Below are 23,882 nucleotides of genomic sequence, written 5' to 3' on the forward strand. Positions count from 1 at the left end.
CGTATTTTCATTTTTAATTCACAGGTAGATTTTTCACTTCCAAAAACAACAATCTTAAGAGCCCAAAGGAACTTTTCAAGTCAACCAGTCAGACTCCTTCCTAACCTTCTTTTCAGTACCCTTCTCAGTTCTTAAAAATTAAATTCAACTGATTTCAGATATTTTTTTCATCACTTAATCTTCATTGTCCCCCTTTTACTATTCTCATATCTATGAGCTATAATGTGAATGAGAAAGGAAAGGGCCATGTGCCAAACAAGCGAAATGCAGAAAGCAGAAAGATTTTTCTTAAAGAAAGCAGTACATCTCTATTTGTTACATAATCACTGTTTGCCTGTCTCATTCTTCATTCTTCCCACTGTCTGTTGAAACTGAGAGTCCAAGTATTCAACATGCTCAAAGACATTTCAGACGACTGGCTGTGGAGGTGGGGTATGGGGCACGACTCCACCGAGCACCATTTGCTACGTGTCCTCCACTTCCACCGCCGAAAAGTATCACAACATCAATTAACTGCATGAAATCACTAACATGAGGTAGAAACACTGCAAAAATTACTCACATATGTTAAACTGGACTTTTTATTTGTAGCAAATAAACTCAATTTACCCACTGGAACTCCAGGAGATCCAAAAAGCTTTACTAGTTGAAAGGCAAACTCTTGTGATAATGGTAGCTCAAGGGAATCATAGTAGTCAGTGCTTGTTACATCTTGGTTATCCTCTGTTTGTGAGAACTGTAATGGTTTAGGTTCTTCCCATGTCTCTAGCTTTTCACCAAAACTTTCATTTAAAAAGTGAAGATCATTAGTGACCCTAAAAGAGTACAAAGTATCAGGTGGGCTACTTAAAATTTCTGAAGAAGTGAACCTTACATCATTTAGTTTATCATCTACTCTCCTCTGAGAGTTGGAAGTCAAAAACGGTTTCTTGCTTGTAAAAGATATCTTCCAAAAGCTAGATGTATATTGTAGCATAAGAGAAGGAATGGGGCTTTTGTAAAAATACACAGAGTGCCTTAGTCTATTAAATAGCAGGTAATGAGAATAAAATTGTCCACCAACATTTAGAAGAGAATCTTTGACAATGTCAAAGTAAAACCATGATGGATGATGATTGAAGGTCATAATGTTTTGCTTATTCTCTTCTTCATTATTTATTTCTGAAATTACATCTTTTTTTTCTTCCAAAATAATTTTTATTCCATGGCTTTCTGTTAACAATTCACATTCCCCCATTTCTTTTACATTGATATGACTCTGTCCCAGTAAGTTAAAGTTTGGTGCCAAACTGAAAATCCTTTTCTGCCTCCTTTTTTTATTCTTTGTTGAGTGTAAGGCATTCTTTAGGCTATCCAGCTTAAGGAAGTGGCTTCCAAAGATATTTGTCTCTGTTTCTATGATTGAATCTATATTCTCAGTTGGAGGTGACAAATCTTCATTTTCTATCGATAGCTTCTCTTCTATCAACGTTTCAGGACTGTTTCCTGGTCCTGATGCTCCTTCAGAAGGAGAGATCAATTTAATCAATTGTCTCCTGTTGTCAGGATGAGCCAGTTTTTGCCATCTATCTCTCTTTGGTCTCTGTTCACATATAAACTTATTAGGTCCCTCAGGCCAGCTACCAAAATAGGGTTGTCTATCAGAGCCCAACTGTAATTCTTCATCAGAGAAATCATTTGAGAAAAAAGCCCAGTAATTATTTTTAGATGTATTTACTCCTTGTTCCTTTCTTAAAACTTTATCTGAAGTTCTGGATCCATATTGATGGTACAGACTTGTTTCATTCAGGAGACTCTTATCTACCATCTCTTTCTTCTGCATAAATGAGCGTGGGGTTTCAACAAATCGGTCTTGGATGTGTAATGCCATGATATCCCTACTTTCTATATGCTTTTCTATCTTTGTGCCAGGGCAGTCATCACTTGCTACATAGGGGAGATTTTGAGTCACTGTTGAATAAGCAACAGAGCTTTCATTTGGCATCAATGACAAATTTAGAAACAAGTCATCATCTTCCTTGGGGAGGAAATTCTTTGGTGTATTGTCCAACTCAACTACAGACATAACATGTGGCAAACTGTTTTCAAAATTTATGTTTTCCTGTCTCTCATCTTTATGGACATTCACAAAATCTCCTACTTCATTTCTCAGATCACCCGTTAAGGAATACTCTGATTCTCTTTTGGTCTCTTCTAAGTCTTCCTCTTCATTCTGAGATGGGTCCTGATCTTCTGGTGTAAGATAACTTAAGGTTTCAAATGAGTTTTCCTCCATGATTTTACTATGACTGTTCTGCTTTTTGTTTCTTTTTCTGTTTCTCTTCTTGGCTTTGCCGAACCTGTGCCCAGTTTTCTTCAAATCTCTTTCTCTGAAACATAAAAGAATTAAGAAATTCATAACTTAATTACTTATATAACATTATAAACTAAAATATTATACTCAATGTGCAGATATACAAATCATTAGTATAAGAGATTCTAAAGTGTGTGTCCACTTTGAACTATATTTTAAAAATCACCTTTGAAAGAGATATGCTTTAATCCTCTAAATGATTGGGTTGGCCAAAAAGTTTGTTTTCAGGTTTTCCATAACATAGAAAAACCCAAACGAACTTTTTGGCCAACCTGATAAAAGTGAATACACTTTGAGAAACTTACAACTCATTTTCACATACTCATTTCATAAACCAATAACTTTATGAAAGCCTAATATTTTCCCTAAGATACTTTATATATATATATATATTACCAATAAACAACTTGGTTATCCCAACATCTTGAATTTTGAAAAGTGAAAAGTGACGGGTATAGTGTAAATGGCACCGCTTTAATGGCTCAAATAGCTAGATTTTCTCTAGACGTAAAAACTTTGGCAATTAAGTTGCTCCATCAAACTGTAAAGAACAGTTGATAATGAGCAGCCAAGTTCAGTATTGGGATGATATGCTTCCAACTGCCTAGTGAGCAGTGGTTCTAAACCAGAGGCTCTACCACTACTTTGTGGGGTGTGTGGAAATGTGTGAAGGCATTTCTGGTGGTCTCAATGACTGGAAATGTGTTACTGGCACTTGGTACTGGGGCCAGGGGTGTTAACCATCCTGCAATGCCAGGGACAATTCCACAGTGAAAAGTTATCCCACCCAAATGAGCAATAATGCTCTCATCAAGCACACTAAAAGTTCACGGTGCCCCTTAATTGAAGGCAATCTTTGATCCTGAGAGAAAAAGGAGGATTTAGGAAATTTTCTAATTTCGGATATAAAGGTTTAGTTATCTTCTCTTCCACAATGTACAGATGGAAACATAGTAAAATGTAGTAGAGGAAGGACAATAGATACAGCTGAGGAAAAAAATCCAGGGTAGAGGAATAGGAAAATAAACACTTAAACAAACACCGAAGCAGAAAGAGATAACAGAAAAGAGAAGTTGGTCAATTGGCTGGGCATTGGACAAAAGAACTTATTAAAACTGCCCCAGGGCTTCCCTGGTGGCACAGTGGTTGAGAATCTGCCTGCTAATGCAGGGGACACGGGTTCGAGCCCTGGTCTGGGAGGATCCCATATGCCGCGGAGCAACTAGGCCCGTGATCCACAACTACTGAGCCTGCGTGTCTGCAGCCCGTGCTCCGCAACAAGAGAGGCCGCAATAGTGAGAGGCCTGCGCACTGCGATGAAGAGTGGCCCCCACTTGCCACAACTAGAGAAAGCCCTCGCACAGAAACAAAGACCCAACACAGCAAAAATAAATAAATAAATTACTAAACTCCTACCCCCAACATCTTCTTTAAAAAAAAAAAAGAAAGAAAAGAAAATTGCCCCAGCCTCTGGCCTGGTTTATTCCATCCCATGCTGCTGGGCAATTTTCAATAGTCAGGACCCCTGAATACCTTGTTCTTTGTCAACTAATTGCTGCTGCCCTTGTTTATATATCCCTGGATATTGGTTTAGAAAGAACATTAAGGTTGTAAATCAACTACACTTCAATTAAAAATTAAATTTAAAAATTTTTTTAAAAAGAAGAACATTAAGAAACAGTAAATTACTGAGAAGCAGTTAAGATGGTATCTATAAAAAGGATATCGAGTAAAGAATGTCAACTTTGGCAGTAACTCTCCTTCATGGTCAGTTCTATCTGACTCCAATGAAAGGTCTAGTTGAAGTCTAAAGTGCAGTCACAGTTATAAAATGCATACTGCAGACTAGTCTGTCATCCTAAAAACAAACTCCACTCTCTTCACCCAAACATGAACCATCCTGTTGCAGGGAAAGGAGGAAAAGAATAAGCTGAATTTGTTGTTGCTTTATTTGTTGGCCTAAATGGTAAAATACTAAGGACTTAAGACTCACTCCAGGACTGGTGACTCTGTGGACTTGAATGCACTTAATGTGCAGCCACTGTCCCTTTAAACAGCTCTCTAGTGCACAAGGAAGGAGAACTCTAATCTATGGAAATGGGGTTCCTAGATATGGTTCATCATGAAAGTGTTTATAGCTCCTTATGCCACCAGGAATTACAAGGTTCACAATGCTACTTTGAAAATTGGCTTTAAAAAAAAAAACTATTTAGTGCACACTCACTATATGTTAAGATTATTTAATTGCTTTACATGTACTAACTTACCTAATCTTCACAATAACCATATGTGGTAAGGCAAATGCTAGTTCTACCCCCAACTCAAAAAGGCAACTGAAACAAAGAGAAGCTGAAGAATCTTCCCAACTACAGTCACAATATAAAGCAGCATGGAGGTTCTTCAAAAAATTAAAAATAGAACCACCATATGATCTTGCAATTCCAGTTCTGGGGATATATGCAAAGGAAATAAAAACACTAACTCAAAAAGGTATCTGTACCCCATGTTCACAGAAGCATTATTTGCAATAGCCAAAACATGGAAACAAGTGCCCATCAATGGATGAATGGATAAAGAAGTTGTGGTATATATATACAATGGACTATTATTCAGCCATATAAAATGAGGAAATTCTACCATTTGTGACAACATGGATGAAACTTTAAGGCATTATGGTATGTGAAATCAGTCAGACAGAGAAAGCCAAATACTGTATGATCTCACTTATATTTGGCATCTAAAACAAAATGAACAAAAAAACTCATAGAAAAAGAGATTATATATGTGGTTACCCGAGGCGGGGGTTGGGATAAGGGGGAATTGGAGGAATGTGGCCAAAAGGTACAAACTTACAGTTATTAGATAAATAAGTATTAGGGATTTAACGTATAACACAATGACTATAGTTAACACTGCTGTATGGTATTTAGGAAAGTTGTTAAGAGAGTAGATCCTAGGAGTTCTTACCACTGGAGAAAAACGTTTTTCTTTTATTTTTATTGTATCTATATGAATTGATGGATGTTAACTAAACCTATTGTGGTAATCATTTCACAATGTATGTAAATGAAACCATCATAGTGTATAGCTTAAATTTACACAGTGATATATGTCGATTATTTCTCAATAAAACTGGAAAAAAAGAAAAAAGAAGAATTTGCCCAGGGTCACATGGCTACTGGCACAATTCAGACCAAGACTGACTGGCTTTAGAGTCTATACTCTTTAACCATTATACAAAATTGCCTCTCAACTAAAAAGGAGAATTTTACACTTCCCTTCTTTTTCTTCCTCCTCTCATCTTCAAATTCCTCTTCCTCCTCTCATCTTCAAATTCTCACATGTGCACAAACACAGAGATGTTTATGCTGGCAAGAGTTGAGTCCTTTTGAGGGAAGCAGCTCTTGGGCCCTGACTCCTACTATCACTACCCTAATAGTGTCTTGAGACTTTTTTCTTTTTCTCTCTCTGCCTCTGTATGAAAGCAAACAAGGAATAACACCAGAAAGTGAGAGAAGGTAGTGTGGAACAGGACTCATCTCCCTAATTGAACTTTATGTCAAGGTTTTATATGACCAATGGGAAGGCCAGGGTAGGTGGCTTATTAACTTAGGCCAATGGACACAAGGGGCTCCTCCTGAAGTTAACTCATTTGTCAAGGGATAGAGGTAGTGAAGAGTGATCACATTCTGGATATATTTTGAAGGAAAGACAAGCAGGAATTGAAAACAAATTGGTTAGAGTATGAGAAAAAGATAATAATCAAGCATGAGTGCAAAGATTTTGGCCTGAACAATCAGAGGGATGAAGTAGCCATTTGCTGATACACAGAAGCCTGCACAAGGTAGGGGTTTGGAGAGAGCGCTGCTAAATCAATTGCCTCAAAGTTCAGCTCAGTGTCTTAACCAGTAAATTAATCTGTCCCTATAGCAGAATTTAGAAAGTAGAAAAGATGAGGGCTTCTCTAATACTCCTCAAGGGTTCCTATGTTTTTTAAATGGATTACAATCTGATAGCTACTGTGAGAAAGGACCTGCCAGTGATGAAAACTCATGATGCCTGCAGAGAATTTAACATGGATCATGAAAGAACGAGGTGGCTTAAAAAATAACTATTAGAATCTAGGAGATCACGCAATTTATTAAGGCAGTTTGCTAAAAGAGTTAATCAAAGAAGTCTTAAGACTTGGAATTTCAATTACAAATACAATACAATGCCAAGAAGTATGAAAATCCGAAGACTAACTTTATAAGGAAGTGTGTCAGAGACTTTTTCTAGTTCTGCACCATGGAAGCTCTATATAGTGACCACACTTGTTCTAGTACTTGGAACAGGACTTCTGGAAAGAAAAAACAAAGCAATAACAGGGACTTGTGAAGCACTTGGGAGATAAGAGAAGTGATGGTGGTGATAACTTCTGTGAGAATGTATACATTGGATGTGCCTAATCAATAGATGTATTTATGTATTTATAAAGTGTGAAAGGCTCATCAAACCTATGTCTCACTCATGCTGATTCACTTAGGGGTGAATGGCACCATTAAAAGAGAAGAAGCATCACTAAATATAAGTTAGTCATGGAGAAGAAATCAGAAGAGATGGACGCATGGGCTGTAGCTTTAGAAAAGAAAGGAAGAAATAAGGAAAGAACGAATGGTAACATATCTCTGATTAATAAGATTTTGCTTTTTAGATAATGGTTTAGAATCCAAGCTCCTGGGTTCAGATGGAGTGCACTTTTTAAGAATTAGAAAGGTAGTGTTGCTAAGAGACAAGCTAACCTGACCAAGTGAACTGTGACCTGAAGACAAAGGTGAGAGAACATCCAGATAAAGCCAAAATTGACTGCTATGGAGAAAAAAAAAAAAAAATATATATATATATATATATATATAGTTATTGCTTAATGTTCTTCATCAGGAAAATAATTAAGGGAGCCAGAAACGTTATTTCTTATTGCAGAGGCCTATACACTAATTCATGAAGCATGGGCAATACATGAAGTAAAACTCAATTAAAATACACAGATTATAAAAGAGAGGTCTCACAGCTTTATGGAATGACTGTGGTTGAAATAATCCAGGCCTAGGTCCTCTTGGTTCAGTAATAAGCTAGTAGTGGGATCTTGGGCAAATCAGGTCTCCCTTCTGAAATGGAGATAACACTACGTTCTTGCAGAGTTGTAAAGATTAATATAGATGCCCTTAAATGACCTCCACCTAACCAATGACAAACTCTTTCCATCGCCTCTGTAGAATAGAATAACTAATGCCAATGACATACAAAATGCTTGCAGCTAGATGGCTGCTCCCTAGCACAACTACACATTTCTGCTCCCATTATTTAGGGCTGCATATTTACAAGCAGTCAGGTGAGTTTTTCCCAAGTCTGTTTATACTTATCATAATGGTACTATAATTTTATAGTTTGATTAAACATTATGTCAATCAGTAGAATATGAGTACAAGAAAGAAAGTTTCTATAAAAATTAAATTGAAGTAAGTGACTCAATAAAGATAAAGTACTAAAAGACTGTTATCAAATTAGGTTTAGTCAGGATAACCATGAAGTTTACTTAAAAGTCATAAAAACCTATAAGATTTCTTTGGGTTCTCCAATTTTCAACAACAGAAACTAGAAATTCCTTAAACCTACACAGTATGGTCAATTAATCTACGACAAAAGAGGCAAGGATATACAATGGAGAAAAACAACAGTCTCTTCAATAAGTGGTGCTGGGAAAACCAGACAGCCACATGTAAAAGAATGAAATTAGAACACTCTCTAACACCACATACAAAAATAAATTCCAAATGGATTAAAGACCTAAATGTAAGACTGGAAACCATAAAACTCCTAAAGGAAAACATAGGCAGAACACTCTTTGACATAAATTGTAGCAATATGTTTTTGGATCTGTCTCCTAAAGCAAAGGAAATAAAAGCAAAAAGAAACAAATGGGATCTAATTAAACTTAAAAGCTTTTGCTCAGCAAAGGAAACTGTCGACAAAGCCGAAAGATAATACTCAATGGGAGAAAATATTTGCAAATGATATGACTGATAAGGGGTTAATATCCAACTTATATAAGCAGCTCATACAACTCAATATCAAGAAAAAAAAAAAAACCCAAACAACTCGATTTAAAAATGGGCAGACGAGTGCTTCCCTGGTGGCGCAGTGGTTGAGAGTCCGCCTGCCGATGCAGGGGACATGGGTTCGTGCCCCGGTCCGGGAAGATCCCACATGCCGCGGAGTGGCTGGGCCCGTGAGCCATGGCCGCTGAGCCTGCGTGTCTGGAGCCTGTGCTCCGCAACAGGAGAAGCCACAACAGTGAGAGGCCCGCAAACCGCAAAAAAAAAAAAAAAAAAAAAAAAATGGGCAGAAGAACTGAATAGACATTTTTTCAAAGAGAACATGCAGATGGCCAACAGGCACCTGAAAAGAGGCTCAACATTGCTAATCATCAAGGAAATGCAAATCAAAACCACAATGATGTATCAACTCACACCTGTCAGAATGGCTACCATCAAAAAGAACACAAATAACCAATGATGGAAAGGATGTGGAAAAAAGGGAACTCCGGTACACTGTTGGTGGGAATGCAAATCGGTACAGCCACCATGGAAAACAGTATGAAGGTTTCTCAAAAAACTAAAACTAGAACTACCACATTATCCAGCAATTCCACTCCTGGGTATATATCCAAAAAAATAAAAACTCTGATTTGAAAAGATACATGCACCCCAATGTTTGTGGCAGCATTATTTACAATTGCCAAGATATGGAAGCAATCTAAATGTCCATCAACAGACGAATGGATAAAGAAAATGTGCCATACACACACACACACACACACACACACACACACACACACACACACACACACAATGGAATACTACTCAGCCATAAAAAAAATGAAATTTTGCCATTTGTAGCAACATGGATGGATTTGGAGGGTTATCATGCTAAGTGAAATAAGTCAGACAGAGAAAGACAAAACTGTATGATATCACTTACATGTGGAATCTAAAAAATAAAACAAACTAGTGAATATAACAAAAAGAAGCAGACTCAAGATATAGAGAACCAACTAAAAGTTACCAGTAGGGAGAGGGAAGGGGGAGTGGTTGAGTCCACCTGCCGATGCAGGGGACACGGGTTCGTGCCCCGGTCCGGGAAGATCCCACATGCTGTGGAGCGGCTAGGCCCGTGAGCCATGGCCGCTGAGCCTGCACGTCCAGAGCCTGTGCTCCGCAACGGGAGAGGCCACAATAGTGAGAGGCCCGTGTACCGCAAAAAACCAAACAAACAAAAATAAAAAAGACAATATTAACTTAGTAAAAAGGCAACCAACAGAAGAGAAAATATTTGCAAATCATATAACTGATAAAAGATTAATATCCAGAATATACAGAGAATTCCTAAAGCTCAACAACAAAGAAACAAAAAACAATTTGATTTAAAAAAAGAGCAAAGGCGCTATTTAAAATATCCAAGACATGGAAGCAACCAAAATGTCGATCAACAGATGAATGAATAAAGAAGATGTGGGGGGTGTGTGTGTGTGTGTGTGTGTGTGTGTGTATACACACAATGGAATATTAGTCATAAAAGAGTGAAACAGTGCCATTTGGAGCAATATGGATGGACCTAGAGATTACCATTATTGAGTCAAGTCAGTCAGAGAAAGACATCATATGATATCACTTATAAGTGGAATCTAAAAATATCATACAAATGAACTTATTTACAAGACAGAAATTGACTCACAGACATAGAAAACAAACTTATGGTTACCAAATGGAAAGGGCAGGGATAAATTAGGAATTTGGGATTAACAGATACATACCACTGTATACAAAATAGGTAAACAACAAGAACCTACTGTATAACACAGGGAGCTATATTTAATATCTTTTTTTTTTTTTTTTTTTTTGCGGTACACAGGCCTCTCACTGCTGTAGCCTCTCCCGTTGCGGAGCACAGGCTCTGGATGCGCAGGCTCAGCGGCCATGGATCACAGGCCTAACCGCTCCGCGGCATGTGGGATCCTCCCGGACCGGGGCACGAACCCGCGTCCCCTGCATCGGCAGGCGGACCCCCAACCACTGTGCCACCAGCGAAGCCCCTGGCTGTGAGATTTTTGACTTTAAAGCAAAATGACCTATTGATTCAATGCAATAAAATGACATTATTTTATTCACAGGTTAACCATTAAAACATTTAATGAAAATATATGGCTTGGGACTCCCCTGGTGGTCCAATGGTTAAGACTCCATGCTTCTACTGCACGGGGCACGGGTTCAATCCCTGGTTGGGGAACTAAGATCCCACATCCAGCATGCCACAATGTGGCCAAAAAAAAAATTAAATTATATTTTAAAAAGAAAATATATGGCTTGCTTTCTTTACTTCCTTTGTTCCTACTTTCATACTGTTTTTATTTTGCTTGTTTGCTTTTGAAAGTGGTAAACACAATTATTATTCTTGTCAAGTAAGATTAAGGTCATTTTTTTTCATCCACAAAAGAAAAGATGAAGAAAAGTTCTCAAAGTAAAGGAACAACTGCTGGAAAGGAAAGCAAACTAGATTTTAAAAGATGTTCAGAACTTCTCACAAAGAAAAGACCAGGCCCAAACGGCTTCAATGGGCTTCTTTAAATGTTCTATCAACTACATAAGGAAGAAAAAACACCAACTCTTCACAAACTCTTCAAAAAAACAGAAGAAGAAAGAACACAACCCAGCTCATTCTATAAGGCTGGCACCACTCTGATGCCGAAAGCAAATGAAGACATCACAAGATAAGAAAACTACCGACCAATACAACTTATGGATATAGATGCAAAAAACTAAAAACAAAACAAAACATAAACTAACAAACTGAATCCAGCAACATATAAAAAGGATTATACATCATGACGAAGTGGGATGTATCCCAGGAATGCAAGGTTGGTTTAACATCCAAAAATCAACTAGTGTAATACACCGTATCAATAAGATAAAGTACAAAGACCACAGGATCATCTCAATTGATACAGATAAAGCATTTGACAAAATCCAACATTCTTTTGTAACAGAAACACTTAACAATCAGGAACAGAAGGAAACATCCTGAACTTGATATTGGATATCTATGAAAAACCACAGCTAACACCATACTTACTGGTGAAAGACTGAATGTTTCACCCTAAAATCAGAAAAAAGACAGGATGTCTGTTCTCACCATACCTATTTAACATTGTACTAGAGGCACTAGCCAGCACAATCTGGCAAGAAAATGAAATAAAGAGGACACAGATTGGAAAGAAAGAAGTAAAACTATCTCTATTTGCAGATATGATTGTATATATAGAAAATCCTAAGGAATTTAAGGAAAATCCTAAAAAACAAATAAACTACCTCAGCAATGTTTCAAGGTATGAGGTCAATATACAAAAATCAATTGTATTTCTATACATTAGCAGTGTACACTCTGAAAATTAACAAAATTCCATTTACAATATCATCAAAAAGAATTAAATATTTAGGAATAAATTTAACAAAAGCAGCACAAGACTTGTACTCTGAAGACTACAAAACATTACTGAAAGAAATTAAAGAAGACTAAATAAATGGAAATACATCCTATGTTCATGGATCAGAAAATACAGTATTGTTAAGATGGCAATACTCCCCAAACTGATCTACAGATTCAATGCAGTCCTTGTCAAAGTCTCACCAGCCTTTTTTGCAGAAATTGGAAAACTGATCCTAAAATTAATATAGAAATTCCAGGGACCCAGGATAGCCTTAACAATCTTGAAAAAGAACAAAACCGGAGGACTCATACGCCCTAATTTCAAAATCTGCTATAAAGCTGTAGCAATCAAGGCTGTGTAGTGTTGGCATAAAGATAAACACAGAGGTCAATGGAACAGAATTGAGGGTTCAGAAATAAACCCTTATATCTATGGCCAATTTATTTTTGATAAGTAGTTCAATGGGGAAAGAGGAGTCTTTTCAACAAATGGTGGACAATTGGATATCCATACACAAAAGAATCAAGTTGCACCTTACCTCACACCATAAACAAAATTTAACTCAAAATAAATCAAAGACCTAAATATAAGAGCTAAAACCATAAAAATTCTATTAGAAAATATAGGTGTAAATCTTCATTATCTTGAACTAAGCAGTGAATTTTTAGAGAACACCAAAATCACAAGCAACCAAATAGAAAAGTATACAAACTGAACTTAATTAAAATTAAAAAGTTTTGTGCTTCAAATGATATCATCAAGAAAGTGAAAAAAAGACAATCCACAGAATGGGAGAAAATATTTGCAAATTATATATCTGATAAGAAATTTGTACCCAGAATACATAAATAACTCTTACAACTCAATAATATAAAGACAAATCCAAATTTTAAAATGGGCACAGGATCAGAATAGACCTTTCTCCAAAGAAGATATGAAAATGACCAATAAGCACATGAAAAGATGCTCAATCTCATTAGACATCAAGGAAATGTAAAATCAAAACCACAGTGAAATACCATTTTACACCCAGTAGGAGGTCTATAATACAAAAAAGGGACAATAACAGGTGTGGGTAATAACGTGGAGAAATTGGAACTCAAGAAAATGTCTAAATTATGTACCCCATCTGCAGTGACAAAAGTATGTTTTAAGGACTTCCCTGGTGGCGCAGCAGTTAAGCATCCACCTGCCAATGCAGGGGACACAGGTTCGAGCCCTGGTCTGGGAAGATCCCACATAACCACGGAGCAACTAACCCCATGCACCACAACTACTGAAACTTGTGCACCTAGAGCCCATGCTCTGCAACAAAGAGAAGCCGCTGCAGTACGAAGCCCATGCACCACAACAAAGAGTAGCCCCCCTCGCCGCAACTAGAGAAAGCCTGCACACAGCAACGAAGACCCAACGCAGCCAAAAATAAATAAATTTATAAAAAAATTTGAATATAAACCTTTTTTATATCCAATCAGTAATTACAGTTACAACTAAAGTTAATGTAAGTCATTATTTTAATTAAAAATTTAAAAGTAAAAGATAAAATATTCAGATAATAAATTTGAATTAATACAGTAGGAAATATCATTCAGGAAAATAAGATTGAGGTTGTAAAAATGCTCACAACATATTGAAGTGAAAAAAAAAACAAACCTGAAATAGAAAACAGCAATAATGGCTCATATTTCCTATACACTTGCTATGGGGGCAGATATTTGTTAAGTCATACATATATAAAATCTCATTTAATCCTTACTAAAAACAACTTACGATCTGTTAAATTGTCCCCATTTAATAAATAAAGAAACTGAGGCTTAGAAACTTGCCCAGTTCTCATAATTAAAAATATGTGAAGTTAGACTTAAACTCAAGTTTCTCGGATTCCAAAGCTTATGTTTTCAACCATTATGCTATACAGCTGTCAAAATTGTAAATCTCAGAATAATAGAGGTCTGATGTATTTGTATATTTACGTTTTAAAATATGCACATATATAGACTTAAAAACACAGGAATATGCAAAATATTAATGGTGGTGAACTATGGGGGTTGATTCCTTTGTGATTTTCTGTGTGTCCAGAATTTCCTACACTGAAGGTGTACTATTTTTTAATAGAAAAATAAATAAATAAATAAAGGCTTTCTTCAGGAAACAAATTAGGCAAAACAAAGAAAAAATACATATAAATGTGTTTTCCCAACATTTAAGCTTCACTCTAGAATAATAAATACACTTATGGATTTACTGAACATTAGCTTTGATTAATGAACATATACTTAACCCACACACACACACAAAAAAGCCTGTGTGCAAATTCAGTTCTAGCTAGTAAGACTCAGCAATTATTGTTAACACCCACTTTCTAAAAAAAGCTTTTGTATTATCTGGTGACTTCTCTACATTTTCAACAGTCATGAACAAGAATAATTCCAATTCAAACTACAGTATAGCGTATTGCATTAATTTTCCTATTTCTATCATGTGAGCTCTCAAGATTGCACTTTGAAATAATAACGCTTTCAATTTATTACTGCCAATAATAACTGCAAGTTCTCAAAATTAAAATCTAGTTTATTCTTAAGTATATTGATTTCATTATGCCCACCCTTAGTCAAATTTTTTAAAAATGTATAGAGATAAAGCAGCATATATTTTAAGATATATCAGATAAAAATCACCCTTTTCCTGAAAGTTAACTTCTCCAAGGGAAGTAGTTCATTTCCAAATCTTCTAACACGTTTTCAAGTAAATTCTCATTACTGCAAAGAGATTGCTTCAAATACAAAAAAGCCTTTTTATTTTCCCTTGACAAGATCACACTGCTGTGTGCATAAAATCCATGATTAAAAAGGCAAATGAGTTCAATATTCTAACACATTAACTCCAATTCTATCAATTACATTTCTTCTATTACAAGTCTAATTTAATTGCCGAGATTTGGACAACTCTAATTCTTTTTTTCTTTTTCAATTCTAATTCTTTTTTAAAAATACTTGCAGTTCATTTTCACTGCTAAGAAACAATAATTTACACTAACAGCATTACTTCACAAATACCCACTATTCACTAAGAAAAATATTTGGCTAAATATAATTTATTTGTTATGTGGTCATATAATTAACACTAAAATACTTTGGCTTGGATTTTATGTTGTTCCAAAATTCTCTTAATAGCTGTTTAAACCAAAATTAGGAAAACTAAGGCGCTTAGATGGCACTTCTCAGGTAAGGCCTATCCTGCCCCCTATATTTAAAATTGCAACCATGCCTCCCTCTGCACCCTCAACACATGCACCCTTACCCTGAGCCAGGCACTACTTATTCTCTTTCTCTCCTTAGCACTTATCACCAGCTAACATACCGTATGATTGACTTGTCTTTGACTTCTTGTGAAGTTTTGTCCATTTTGCTCCCAGCTTATCCCCCAGTACCTAGAACAGTGCCTGTGACTTAGAGGTGCTGTTGAGTGAGTAATTTTACCACTAGGTTAACGGTGGAAGCTGTTGCTTTTCTCTGAGTCACATATTCGTGACTTAGACAATTTGTGGGAAATGCAATGTTTAATTCTGTAACTAGAGTAAATCCTCATTTTTCACCCTGCTTAGAGCAGGAAAACACTTTCTCCAGTGGCCTCAACTGCGACATATTAATGCTTCCATGGTTGAAGAAAAGCCTGTGTCCCTAAGACAGTGGCTCAGAACCTGAAAATACAAAACAAACCCAGGAAGAGAGAATTATAGGTCTGGAATTTTGCAGGGAAAAGGGTCAGGGTGCTGCTTTTTCTTTTTGATATTCTTTGAGTCTCAAATGACTCTTCTTACTCAGTTATTAATCATAAATCATATCAACATTCTTCCTCATTGTGCTTACTATACATGCTTTACATGTATTACCTTATTTAATCTTCATAACAACCCTATGAGATAGATAATATTAACAACCCCAATTTACAGATAGAGACACTGAGATTTAAGTATTTTCCCCAAACATCTGGTGGGTGGCAGAGGTCTCTAGCATTTAAAGTTTGCATTCTTAAACACTATGCAATACTGCTCCCCCCACTCATCATGACAAATTACATGGTCATGAATTACAAGAATTCATAGATCCCAACATCACTATTATTACCTGACTAATTCTGCTCATGTTATCCTAAGCACAGACCAAATATAAAAAGGGGAGACAATTTCTGTGGATATGGAATAATTTCTAGTAATTTGAAATTATTAACAATTTCTCTTGACTGACTAGTCATGTCAAAGTAATTTCAGGCTACAAAGCAGCTAAGCCAATAATCAACAGGGAAAAAGTAAAACTAACAAACAAAACCCCCAGAAGTTAACAACAATAACAACAAAAAAACTGCATAAAGTGTCATTAACCTACTAGAAGTCCTTCCTAATTGAAACGGTCATTCATTATGGAATTTGCATACATGGAAAAAAGAAATATTACTTTGTAAAAGAAGTCTTTTCACATATCCCCCCAAAAGGTCTACCTCTGACAGATTTGAAAAGCAATGAATTAAATACTAAAACAAAATGACTTTCTGAAAACTACAGGAAAAGAGAAATGTATTATGAAGCGTGTTTAATTTTACTTCTTGTCCTAAGCCTGAAATGAGATTTGTGATATCAAGGCACAATCTCATATGTACATTATGCCTACTGCCTTATTTAGCACTTTCAAAAGATGTTACTTTAAACTCCCAAAACACAAAGATAAATTTTCAAAAATTATTTTTCCTACATGTATTCTATAATTGTTTAAGCTCAACATGTCTGTTTTCTTATCAGAAATTAATATGATTAAAGTAAGAACTCATTAGTATACTATGCTCGAAAAGGAAGCTAACACCCTTTCAAATCACAAACTTAGGGGGCTTCCCTGGTGGCACAGTGGTTAAGAATCCGCCTGCCAATGCAGGGGACACGGGTTCGAGCCCTGGTCCAGGAAGATCCCACATGCCGCGGAGCAACTAAGCCCACGTGCCACAACTACTGACCCTGTGCTCTAGAGCCCATGAGCCACAACTACTGGGCCCACGTGCCACAACTACTGAAGACCATGTGCCTAGAGCCCATGCTCTGCAACGAGAAGCCACCGCAATGAGCACCCTGCAGGCACCGCAACGAACTGTAGTCCCTGCTTGCCGAAATTAGAGAAAGCCCGAGCGCAGCACTGAAGACCCAATGCAGCCAAAAATAAATAAATTTTTTTTTTAAATCACAAACTTACACCTACTTAGTGAATCCCATTAGTAGCAGGCACTATTAAGAAAGCCCTGGGGCTTCCCTGGTGGCACAGTGGTTGAGAATCTGCCTGCTAATGCAGGGGACACGGGTTCGAGCCCTGGTCTGGGAGGATCCCACATGCCGCGGAGCAACTAGGCCCGTGAGCCACAACTACTGAGCCTGCGCGTCTGGAGCCTGTGCTCCGCAACAAGAGAGGCCGCGATAGTGAGAGGCCCGCGCACGGCGATGAAGAGTGGCCCCCGCTTGCCACAACTAGAGAAAGCCCTCGCACAGAAACGAAGACCCAACACAGCAAAAATAAATTAATTAATAAACTCCTACCCCCAACATCTTCTTAAAAAAAAAAAAAGAGAGCCCTAATCTGCTACAACTTTCCAAGTTAACATGCTTAACACATTTAAAAGTCACAGCTGATGGGAAAGTTTCCATCCTAACTGTGTACATTTCTGTATCATCTGGAATATGCACCACTTAGGTAATTAAAAACTAAATAAAAAATATTTTAAAGGAAAAAAAAGTTGAATAGGCTCTAGAGATCTGCTGTACAACGTCATGCCTATATATAATACTGTATTGTACACTTGAAAATCTGTTAAGAGGGTAGATCTCCTGTTAAATGTTCTTACCACAATAAAATACTTTAAAAAATAAAAAATAAAAAGTCACAGCTGTTGTTTTAAAACGAATACAGTAACTACATTCAAAAATCTTTTCAAACATGAAATTAAGAAAAAAGTATCATGCCCTCTAAGAATTAAAAAACTTTCCAAAACGGGTTGGTCTCATAAGTACAAATTTAAAATTTAATACATTTAAAATTGTGGATTTATTTTTAAGCCCATCATTTATGCAAATAGAAAGCACTGACAGAAAGCAACAAAATGTGTGCATTTTTGTAGCCCTAATTTTCTAGCAAAAACCATACACAACTTAGCCATTTGACAGACATCAATAATTCCATTCACTGGAAAATGGTTGATGCCCCTAGATGTTTTTAACAAACTTCTGCCTTCCACATGTTGTCACTGTAAATAAGTTACCATTACTATACTGATCTATAGTTACACCTTAAATGACTTAAAATGTGTAGGAGCTACTCTTTTAAACTACCCCACTGTAGTAAAGCTTTTCAAGTTCTTTTACCTGCACTTTATAGTGTTTCTGTATCCTCAAATGTCTTCAGGCTATCAGATCTATATTACTCTCTCTAGGACTGCCCCAACTTTACTACCACCTGCTACTGCTAAAATATCTGTGGTAGGGAAACAATTAAAATAGCCTCATTTGGGTTTTGTACAAAAAAAAAAAAATGTAAATTGCCTCAGAAACAGACTTTTGAAAGGTACTGCATAAGGACTTGGTGTGTGTAGAGAGCATGTGACATCTACGTTAGCAAATCAGGAAACCCTTTCTTAAATCTTTTGAGATTTTAGCCATGTTCCAACATTCATGAAGAAATGACTACTGAATGAGTGAACTGTTCCTGTATTTGTGTTTGGAGTGAAAAAGCATCTGGCACAAAATCTGGAACACAGTAGAGCCTCAATTAATGTAAATATGTATCATGTGTATGTACGTGTGCATGTGTGTGTTTCACAGACACAAAAGGAGCCGGAAGGATGCATACAAAGCTGTCTAAGTAGATTACGAAGGGCATTAGGAATAAAAAGGACTGTGACTGTTGTTTCACCTCCTGTATGAATTTTAGGTCAGGCTTGAATTATTTAATGTATAATTTATATCCAAGTTTGTGTATCCAAAAAAACAGTGCAAGCACAACAGATCATTTCCACACTGTGTACTTTGGATGACTGTCCTCATTGCATACCTGTCAGTCACATGTGACTGAGTTCTTTCTTACTGAACAGCTCAGAAGGAGCAGCTCCCACCTGTGAAAGCTGTACAGCATACTAACCACTGCTTTTTCCTCCTTCATGTCAATAGCTCAGTAGCATGGTTTCAAGTCATGCTTCAGAGTACACCGATAAATCTTTTACTTTCCTGCCTGCAGTTGTCCCTTGTTTCATGACATACTATCGCTTAAGAGGACCCTGGCATATATGGTGCCAGTGGAGTTGCAGACTGTACAACCTTTGTGATTGGCTGGCTGCATTCCTGTACCTCACCAATGACTTTATTTTTTCCATTTAGTATTATGTTCCAAAGGAGAAACTGTCTAAAAAGTTGAATCTGTAAGTGGGTTCAAGTCTACGGCCATAAAGGTCAGACAATGCCACTCTTCTGTAGACTTCTGGATTTTTTTTAAGAGATGATTGACTTCCAGGCAGCATACAGCTTGACTTCTTTGATTCAGTTTTCACTTCTCTATCCTGTGCATCACTGTGTTGCGCATGTAGGACTGGGTTAACTTTAGGGTGCGTAAAAGTGAGGAAAACCTTACCTATGTACAGCACATTCATGTTTTAAATTGGTACATGACCTGGGTCTTACTTAGGCTTTTATTATCAGCCAATATCCCTACAAACATTCAACAAAATAGTTTACAAAGAACTCAGATGCCAAGCATTGCTGAGTTCGGTAAGTGCCCCATCCCTACCCCCAAATTACAGCAAAGTCTCTTGTCAAGGTTTCTTATTAAAATGTTAAACGTAGTCAAGCAAGTCCTAAAACTGAGCCTATCTTCAATGATGCTTTATGCTGTTTTTGATATATAAATTCAGTAGGAAACCAACTTTCATATAACCGCCTTAGAATCTCTGTGAATTTTTCTGGGTAGCCAATTTGCAACTGCCAAGGATTCACTTACTGATAAACTACTGAAACATTACAAGCTAATATTAGTCACCATAAATACTTACTGGGATGATTTTTGGTAAAGGAAAGAAATGACTGAAAACCAGGAGTGCTGGATGCTAGTTCTAGTTTTTCCACTGAATTTAGGTGGTAAGTTATTTCACCTCCTAGGACCTTAATTTCCTCTTTCATAAAATGTGAGATTTGAGCTAGATGTCCTATAAATCCCTTTTAGCCCTAACAACCCATTTTTTAAAACATGTTAAATATTCTGCCAAAAATATGTATAATGTTTGTTATTTTTTGCAGAATCCACAGTATGCCATAAATAGCATCTCATTAATATTCACAGTATTCATGAGAAAACAAAGAGACATTTATCTTTATATGTAATATCTGAGTCATGAACTGGGACAGCAACTTGTAATGGGTCACAAAACTGTAGTATGAGGAATTTCCCTGGTAGTCCAGTGGTTAAGACTCTGTGCTTCCACTGGAGGGTGCGAGGGGGGTTCGATCCTTGGTCGGGGAACTGAGATCCCACATGCCTTGGGGTTCAGCCAAAACAAAACAAAACTGTAGTATGAAAACAATGATTCTAATTTCTTGATAGTGACTGTAGTATTCTATTCACTACACTATCTTTGTAGCTGTTTTGTTATACTTAGAAGCAATGTGTTTTAACCCTTCTCACACCCAATCAGCCATCTCTAATGTACTCAAACCTACCCTGCTCAATTTCTTACTGCTTGAAGTCTCCACAGCATTCTCCTTCTCCTTTAATCCTACCAGAATAATTATCAGTGATACTTTCTCATCTGTTTCCGACATACATATCTTAGATTTCCAGGTACAGTATTTGTCTCATTTTCTGCATAATTTCTATTAATTTTCTATATAAATGTCAACTACATACAGAAAGATGTGTCACACCATCTCTACATTCATCAATATAAAGGCTTGGAGCTTGTACCTTTATACATATACATACCCAACACTTCAAAGTATTAAGTAGTTGAAAAGGATGCCAGAGATTCTATGTACTGTGTGCTATGATGATTTTGGAATTTTCCTCTCTCTGTGGCTTTTCTCACATTCCCTTCTAGGACTCCCAAGCTCTTCAGCCTTGGAAACAATGAATGAAATTGGTCTTCCAAGTTCTCCAAAGACGTTGGCTTGAACACTCCTTCTGCATTTTTCCACTCCTGGCTTCCTTGAGAAGAATATCCTGCCTTAGCTGTGGTCTATCACTAACCTGTCTGACCAGAACCTCAACCAAATCTATTTGCTCTCACCTCCCCGCACAAATTTTCAGGCTTGTCCCTAAAATGGGCAGCCACAGAGACACATCTACCACTAATTCAACGTGTACAAGTGAGACGCCACACTCTACTCCTTGTATCCAGGAAAGTAGGGGTGCAAATTCTAGTCTCCAACCAATGCCAGCAAATAGCAGAGCTGAGAAAAGTGCTACTGACCTAATACTTGGTACTCTTGTTTCAGTCTGAGACTTTACCTATCCCAGAGGAGAATTAAAGGAAAACTGGAGAAACCGTACAATTTTCTTATACTTGTAAAGATTGCCATGAGTCTCAGACCTAAAAGTGCTGAAGTAATCAGTCAGTGTGCTTCTGTGGCCACACACAGTTTGTTAAAATACTTAAATTCTTCTGCGTCATTTAGCATACAGTATCCTGAGCTCCCTCCTAATTCATAGTCCAACCCCTTCGCCAGACCCTCCCTGCCACCTCCCACTGACCATCAAGTAACAGGTTAAGGACTTGGCACCCAAAAGGACCCATAGGTTTCCTCTCTAGCATAGTAACCAGTCTCAATTATGACTGGTTGGTGCATATGTAATTAACTCCCCCCAAATCGTGCCTTTTGAACACTGCCATTGGCTCTCTTCAGGGACTCCCAAGGGCTAGCCTGTGCTTTGCCTGCCTTTCCTACCCCTGGGAAACTCAAATGGGTCTTGACAAGGAACAGACCGCCATTAGCCACCTCAGCAATCAGCCAGCCAGCTCCTGTTCCTTCATGTCCCCTCTGCCAGAGCTGGCCTGGAACACAGTGGCAGATGAGCTATCAGTAGTAGTGGCAATGACACCCCAGCAAGCAAACACCTGGTGGGGCCCTTCTGAGCCCTTGACCAAAAGGCTGCGACCACTCACCATCGATTCCCCAGAGTTGCCCTCATCTGGTTACTTGTGGGAACTGCAGCTACCGCAGGGTTTTGACTGAGACAGCTAGGAAGACAGCAAATGTGCCAGCTAGCTGACTGGCCCACCACAACAACCATTACATAATTTGCACATTACCCCTGCAAAAAGGCCTATGCAACCAGGCTACCTCTGCTTTTTGCCCACCCTTCTGACATATCTGAGACTCAGCCCTGGTGAGGAAGACAAAGACACTTGTTGACTGTGCCAAGGGGTGGGTCTGACATGCCACTAAATTCCTCAAATTCTGACTGCACATTCAAGAGCCGTTCTGCAATGACCTCTCATCTCAGAGTGTATTCCAAGGACAACAACTCTTGAATTTATCAGCTACCTTAAGAATATGGGTTCTAACCTGATAGTGACTTCTCACTCTTCTTGCCCAAGACTTGGACAGGCCAGCCCAACTTAAAGTAGGCAGGGTTAAGTAAGGGTGTGGTGAGGAGTCCATACAAATTGAAGTGGACTTGTGCTTATTACAGACAAACAAGCCCTTTTTTAATCAAGAAAAAAAAAAAAGCTTGACTAAATAACATACTTGGTGATCTTACATCCCTGTCAGATGGGTGTATTCACTTCCAGAGTGCAGGTCAGGTCTTCCACAATACAGAAAGAAAAATGCAACATGAGTTTAGGAGAACCCCTATTTTTCCCTGATAAATGCTGGTGCTTTTAGTAGGGGAACAAAAAGAAAAACAGCAAAACAAGGAAAACTGGCTCTATCAGAACAAGGGTAGCTTCATGCACTAACGGTGCAGAAGGTCTAACCATTCCACTCATCTTTCATTTTAGTCAATTCAGAGAGGCTCCCTTGATCCAAAGTTTTTAGTTTCTTACAACCTATATATTGGACAGCTAAAACGACCCAGCCGATTCTGTCACATGATCTGGAAAACCAAGCAGTAACAAAGCTCACTCTACCCTGAGAGATGTTCCACCTAATCTTTGTAACCTTCTGGTCACCACTGAAACTAAAACAAATAATCAAATTCTATAAATCAAGAGATGGTTAAACATAAGCTACACTTGACCAACACCAGGGTCACTCCAGACTGACTCCCAAAGAGCAGAATGCTGGGGGGAGAAACGGAGGAGACTACACTAGAGTGGACAGGGGCGCTTACCAGTAGAGTAAGCCCCACCAGTAAGCTTTACGCCTCTGCCTAACTGTTGTCCAGTTAGGCAACCTTAGGTCACTATTCAACAAACACCACAAAATGTTTGATGGCCTTCCAACTAACTGATAAGATGTCCAAAGATGTTTCCTTCTATTACTACTCTCATTGTCAAGACTGTTCCATTCCAAACAATGCTACTCAAAAGTGTTACCCATACTGATTCCAGTCCATGAGTGGTTTGCAACCAGTCTGCAACAGAGTACAGAAACGAAGTAACTTTTATAGGAATCTGAGAATAATTTTTATATCTGTTGAATTAAATTATAAAATATTTGACTTACATTAAACTTTTTCTAGTAATTCACTTTTTTATTATATGTTACTAAAGTATCAGACTGCAGCGCATTGGAAAATTTTTAAAAACTCATCTTTCACCACAAACAGTTTGAAAAACACCTATTAAAACAAATATAACTACGTCATACTTCTGCTAAAATCTCTTCGGGGATCCCCATTCTCTGCAAGATAAAGTCTTAGTTCATTAACATTGTGTTTTCAGAGTCTCCTGGGCCCTTCTCTAGAGTAGAGCTTTCTAACTAGTGTGCTTGGCAACGCCTCGAACAGGTGACAGATTAAGACTACTGAATGGAGCCTGTGGCAG

The 23,882-nt window shown here is 37.6% G+C and overlaps 1 protein-coding gene across 7 annotated transcripts in view; it reads right to left on the minus strand.

Annotated features, from left to right (window-relative positions):
* N4BP2L2 (NEDD4 binding protein 2 like 2) overlaps positions 1-23,882 on the minus strand; it is a 62,277-nt gene that overhangs the window by 6,162 nt on the left and 32,233 nt on the right. For 4 of the 7 annotated variants that reach the window (XM_060287799.2, XM_060287800.2, XM_030882540.3 and 1 more), the window contains one exon: positions 610-2,369. In XM_060287799.2, coding sequence (XP_060143782.1) covers positions 610-2,369 — 1,760 coding nt within the window. Of the gene's footprint in view, positions 1-609; positions 2,370-4,191; positions 4,254-23,882 lie in introns of those variants that run through there. The other 3 variants (XM_060287802.1, XR_009559714.2, XM_060287801.1) reach the window with 3 other exon arrangements.

This window comes from Globicephala melas, chromosome 18 (assembly GCF_963455315.2).
Source record: "Globicephala melas chromosome 18, mGloMel1.2, whole genome shotgun sequence".
NCBI classification, from domain to species: Eukaryota; Metazoa; Chordata; class Mammalia; order Artiodactyla; family Delphinidae; genus Globicephala; species Globicephala melas.